Source organism: Sorex fumeus, unplaced genomic scaffold, assembly GCF_029834395.1.
Source record: "Sorex fumeus unplaced genomic scaffold, SorFum_2.1 ptg000064l, whole genome shotgun sequence".
NCBI classification, from domain to species: Eukaryota; Metazoa; Chordata; class Mammalia; order Eulipotyphla; family Soricidae; genus Sorex; species Sorex fumeus.
In genome coordinates, this window is record NW_026606121.1 from 522530 (window position 1) to 528017 (window position 5488).

A 5488-nucleotide genomic window follows, 5' to 3' on the forward strand; every position below is an offset into this window, starting at 1 on the left:
GGCCGGTGGTACCTACAAGCAGGGCCCGCAGGTTCCCTCAGTCGCGCACACAGGCATGGGACACGGGCAGGCTGGTCAGCAGAGCACCTTTAATGGGGGTCTTCGGTACCGGTCCCCAGCTGTGTCCGGGGAGCCGGGAGCCATCAGCTGGGTTGGCAGGGACGTCACCGGGACCGCAGGGACGCTCATCCCAGTGCAGCCCTGGGAGGATGGAGGCTCGGGCTGCTCTTTGGATCCTGGCGCTGCGGAGACAGGGCGTGGGGGAGGGGGCTCAGTCCGCCTGGGTTTTGACTGGCGTTCGGGGAGTGTTCTAGAACTTTCAAAGAATCTAACCTCCTCGGGCCAAGCCATAGTACAGAGGGGAGGGAGAGCACTTCCTTGGCACGAGGCCCACCCAGGTTCCACCCCGGGCACCCTGCAAGGCCCCCTGAGCCCGCCAGGAGTGATCCCTGAGCGCAGGGTCAGGAGACAGGTCGCTGCGGCACTAAGGGGTATGGCCACCGCCCCCCCCCCCAATTTTAACCTCCAACCGCCGCTCCACCCCGGGGGGCGGGGAGGAGCGGGGAGGGGCTGGAAGAGGGTCACGTGACCAGGAGGCCCGCCGGCAAAGGGCTTCCCGGGAACAGATGCGGAGGTGACTGGAAGGGGAGGCTTCCACGCGGACGTCCACCCCTCGGGGGGCCAGCCAGGCCCGGGGCGCCTCACCTCCGCTTCAGCCGCGAGGGCGCGCAGGTTCTGGAACTCGATGCGCGCGTAGCTGTGGGGGCTGGGCGAGCCTCCGGGGCCGCCCGCCCGCACCGCGTCCAGCGGCGGGATCAGCTCCAGGTCGATGTAGTTGAGGCGGCCGTCGGGGGCGCCTCCCCGGGTGCCGGCGGCCGCGTACTCGATGCACACGTACTCGCCGGCCAGCTCCCCCGAAGCCCCGCAGCTGGCGGGGCGGGACGGGGAGGCGGCCGGGGGGGACAGCGGGCCGCGGCACATGGACACGTACTCGGTGCCCGCACACTCCTGCCCGGGGCGCGCCATCACCATGTAGCCGCCTGCCTCGCCGCCCCCCATGAGCTCGTAGTCCCGCCCGGCCTCCATACGGATGTAGCCCCCTGCCCGCTTCAGCCCGTCGGGGTCCGAGGCCGCCGTCCCGGGCCCCGCCAGCGTCGCGAGGGCCGCGGGCTCGCCCCACTCACCCGGGTGCGCCCGGCGGCTCAGGCCGCTGGACGGGGCGGACGCCAGCGACTCATACGCGGGGGGCGCGGAGGGTCTGGAGGCGCTCGCCGGGGGGTCGGACCGGCCACAGGCGCCCCCGTCCCCCAGACGCTTCATGGCGGCCAGGACGGTCTCGTGGATGCTCTGGGCCACCGCGGCGTCCGGCGCCTGCAGCCACAGCTCCCCGGGGCCCGTGGGCGCCGAGCGGCCGAGCTCCAGGAAGAAGAACGAGTCGGCGTGGCCGCAGCGGCGCACGCTGAGCAGAGACAGGCGCAGGGCGGGCTGCGGCGAGGCCTGGGCATCCTGGGAGCCCCTTCTCCGGGGCTTCCGCTGCAGGCTCAGGACCCCTGAGCCCAGGCACAGCCGGTAGCCGCCGCTGCCCAGCCCTCGGGCCCGCCCCAGCCCCTTGGGCCGCAGCGTCACGGGCCAGACGTCCTGAAACGGAGCGAGGAGCCAGGTCTCGGGGTCCTCGTGGGAACTGGGACCTGTAGAGACAACGGGCGGGGTCACGGGGGCCCGGAGCGCTGGGGACTCCAGGTCGGAGTCCCCGTGTCCCCCGACCTGAAGCGGTTCGGAAACGCTTCAAGGCGCCACTTGGTTGCGTGGACGGATGAGCCCAAGGTCACCCTGCCCCGCGTCCCGGGCCCCGCGCGGGTCTCACCGGCGGCGGCGCGCACCTCGAGCAGGGCGCTGTACCACGCCAGCTGCTCCGCCTCGCTGGCCGCCGCCACGCCCAGGCTGCGGTCGCGCGTGTACAGGACGATCAGGTGGCGCTGGCGCTCGTCTACGCGCTTGCTGATGGTGCACGCGCCCGCCAGGCTCACGCTGAGCTTGGGCGGCGCGCGCCCGCCGCGGAACTTCTTCTCGCTCTCGAAACAGTCCAGGCGCGGCGGGTCCGCCCGCAGCACGAAGAAGCGGCGGCGCTGGGACTTCTGCTTGCGCAGGTGGCCGCACAGACGCACGGCCGCGGCGACCGGCCCGGGTGGCGGCGGGCCCGGGGGCACCTGGCCCCACTCGGGGCCGTAGTCTCCGGGCTTCATCTCCGGACCCCGAGAGTCCAGGGGCCGAGGGAGGGGCGGGGACGGCCGGGGGCCGGGGCGGCGGAGGTCGCGGGGGACGTGGTGTTCCCCGGGAAGAGAAAGCACCACCTGGTCAGCCGCGCTCATTCTTGATGCCCCCCCGGAGTGTCTCCCCCTGCTCCCCAGTGAAAGCTGACTCCAGGGCTCCGCAATGGCCCCGGGCCTCACCCTGAGGGTGGCCCTGGTGGCGGCCCGGAGGCTCGCTGGGCCAGAGCTGGACCCGGCGGGTCCCCTGGCCTTCTCTGCCGGCCGTTCCGCAGTCCCCACCCCCGCGAAGTTAACCCTCGCGCGCCCCGGGCGGCCGCAGGACCGTGGGAGCCCAGTGGAGCTGGCAGCCCGCGGGCGGCTCCTCCCCACCCCCTGGGACAGTCCGGCAGGAGGGTGCGGGGAGGGAGGCCGTCTCTAGGGCGACTGCAGAGAAAGGGACCAGGAGATGAATGCCGCTTCCCCAACTGCCTGCTGGGACCCTGGGTGCCCCTTCCCAGCCAGAAGGGACCCTCTGAGCCCAGGGAGGTCCAGGAGCCGCAGCCCCGGCCAGCACTGATTTAGGAACTGGAGCTAAGCAGTGGGTACCTGGGGAGAAGCAAACTTCCCGTTGGTCCCGGGACCCTAGTCAAGTGACCCCTGAAGAAACCATCTCCAGGGTACTGCCCTTCACGCCCCCTGAACCTCCCCCTCCCCTCCCCAAAGCTACTACCAGGACTAGTGGTGCTGATCAGGGCTGGGGGGGGGGCATGGCCTGACCCTGTACCCTGAGATGGGACCGGGCATCAGTGCAGTGGTTTGGCACCCTATTTTTCTTGTTCTGGGGGCCACACCCAGCGGTGCTTAGGGCTGACTCCTGGCTCTGCACTCACAGATCACTCCTGATGGGCTCAGGGGACTATATGGGATGGGGGGGGGGGGGTCGAGCTCTGTGCAAGGCAAGCATTCTATCCATTGGACCATCACTCTAGCTCCAAGGACACCCCATTTCTGATCTCTGCAGGAACCGATACTGGGTGTGTGTGTGTGTGTGTGGTAATGCCACCAGCACTTGGCAAGACAGAGCCACTGACACTTGGATAGGTCCTTGGGGGACAGGCCACAACTGGCTGCAAGAAGTGCTGGAGGGGGGGTGGGGGCGCTGCGGAGGGATTTTTGGAGAGAAACGGGCCAGGAGAGGAATGAGTCAGGCTGACGCCAGGGCAGCCGCTGGACAGCGGGGTGCGCTCTTAGGCTTCTCTGGATGGGAGTGGCTCAGTGTGCCCCTGGACCCAGAGATGCTGCAGGGTGTGGGGGGGGGGTGCCTGCAAATGCCCGTGGAGGTGGGAGGGAGGGGCTGGCAGCTCAGGTGCTGCTCTTAAGCTAGCGCCAGCCACTGTCACTGGTGCGAGCAGGAGGCAGCCCCTGCCCCACTGGTACCAGCCACAGCCCCCAGGGTGGCCTTGATAATCCAGTTTGCTAAGTGGCAAGCAGCAAAGATGCCTGCGGGCCCCTTCCCTTCAGAGATGGAGGAGGCAGCGAGAACCCAGGGCCTGGCGGGCCGGTAATCGATGCCAGGTGATTTAGCCCATTGGATACTGGGGAAAGCCTGGAGCCAAGCATGGGCAATCAGTTGTCCTAGCAACGACACTGCTCTTGACCTTACCCAGGCAAGATCTAGTTGGGTCTGTTGCCCTGGTAACTCGGTTCCCCTTCAGAAACAGGAAGTGGCAGAACCTCAACTCTGCTGGGTTCTCACCTTCCCCAGCCTGGGGGCCCCACGCGGGCTCTCTGCACCCTAAGTCCCTGGGGTTACCTATTACCCCGAATAGCCCACAGGGGACGGCTGGGGCCAGGTGGTTCCTGGGTGCCCCACTTCCCAGTGTGCATGTTCACGCATGTGTGGGACAGGGTGCAGCGGGAGTGTGTGTGTATGTGTGTGGGGGAGGTGCAATGGGAGTGTGTGGGGGAAGGGGTGCAGTTGTAAGGGGTGCATTGGAGTGTGAGGGAGTCAGTACAGCCGGTGTAGTTGTGTGTGAGGGGTGCAGTGGAGTGAGGGGGTATAGTGTGAGGGGTACAGTGGAGTGTGTGAGAGTGTGTAGTTGTGTGTGAGGGGTGCAATGGAGTGTGAGTGGGAGCAGGGGAGTGTGCAAGCCTGGGAGAGGTGCAGTGAGTACAGATGCATGAAGGGGTGTGTGACGGGGTGCAGCTGCCGTGTTGTACATTTTCACTCCCATCTCTACCTTCTCATGGGGGCAGCTGTCTGCACCCACCCTTTCCTCTCTGGGTGCCGCTGGCTCAGGCACAGAGCGCAGGGAGGCGGAGCTGTTCCCTGCCGAGGGACACACAGTAGCGCTGGGAACTCATGATTTTTCTGCCCGGGGATCTGAGTTGACCCAGCGTGACTTCAGACTGGCCTCCGGGCCCGGCCAGTGAGCTGGCCGGACGCCATGTCGGCCAGAGAGACCGAGGCTGGGCGCTGCGGGAGGCTCTGGCGCAGTGGCCACAGCTCGCTGGGAAACGGCGGGCAGCCAGCAGCGCTCAGCTCTGCTGCCTCCCTCACCATTGGCTTCCACCTCACCTGGGGGGTCTTTCAGAGATGGGGAGGGATGGAATGCAGGGGAAAGATGAGGACCCTCCTTCACCAGATTTCAGAGCCCGTTCTCTGGGCTGCAAAGCAGAAGCCAGGAGGGAGGACAGAGGTCACCAGAGAAATACACTGGGAGAAGGCAGAAGTCACAGCCAAGCCCTTGCCTTCCCGGCAGGAGACGGAGGGCAGACGCTGGACGGACAAGCTGGGAACCAAGCCTCAGGAAAGGTGGAGGGCACCCGGGGCTGGGCAGAAACCGCAGCTGGAGGTATTTCCAGAAAAATCCAGTGAGAGCCGAGTGCCCAGCTGTCCTCCTGGGGGGCTGTTAAAGGACCCCGTGGAAGCCCATGACTAAGCAGCTAAGGGACTGGGGATTTCTGGGCCTGAGTGGAATTGGCGGGGGGGGGGGGGTCCCCTCCCACAGCCAGCTGAGCATGGCCTCTACCCAGCCACGTGAGGTGTTTAACCCAAGCCACGGTCTTGTCACCACACAAACAGCCCAGACACCGGGGCTGTTGGCAAAACACCCTGAGGCGGCGTCTGTGCCACTCTCTTGCCACTTCCTGCCACACTGGGTGCGGCTGACACTGAGCAGGGGGGCTGGAGGGGCGGGGCTCGTGCTCAGGGGACCCAAGAGAAAAAAACACAGGAG

At 67.2% G+C, this 5488-nt stretch overlaps 1 protein-coding gene across 1 annotated transcript; it reads right to left on the reverse strand.

Annotated features, from left to right (window-relative positions):
• Nucleotides 1–101: 101 nt before the first annotated feature.
• LOC130036538 (insulin receptor substrate 1-like) lies at nucleotides 102–2289 on the reverse strand. The gene is made up of 3 exons (XM_056128397.1): nucleotides 1865–2289; nucleotides 706–1688; nucleotides 102–242 (listed from the first exon to the last, which is right to left on the reverse strand). Exons 1-3 carry the CDS (start codon nucleotides 2241–2243, stop codon nucleotides 186–188), a joined length of 1419 nt encoding a protein of 472 aa, XP_055984372.1. The 5' UTR covers nucleotides 2244–2289; the 3' UTR covers nucleotides 102–185.
• Between the last annotated feature and the right edge of the window lie 3199 nt (nucleotides 2290–5488).

Coding starts and splice junctions, on each gene's coding strand:
- LOC130036538 (XM_056128397.1), bottom strand. CDS start 2,243: ATGAAGCCCGGAGACTACGGCCCCGAGTGGGGCCAGGTGCCCCCGGGC. Junction 1,689..1,864: donor CGAGGTGCGCGCCGCCGCCG/GTGAGACCCGCG, acceptor TTGTCTCTACAG/GTCCCAGTTCCCACGAGGAC. Junction 243..705: donor CCCTCGCGGCTGAAGCGGAG/GTGAGGCGCCCC, acceptor CTGTCTCCGCAG/CGCCAGGATCCAAAGAGCAG.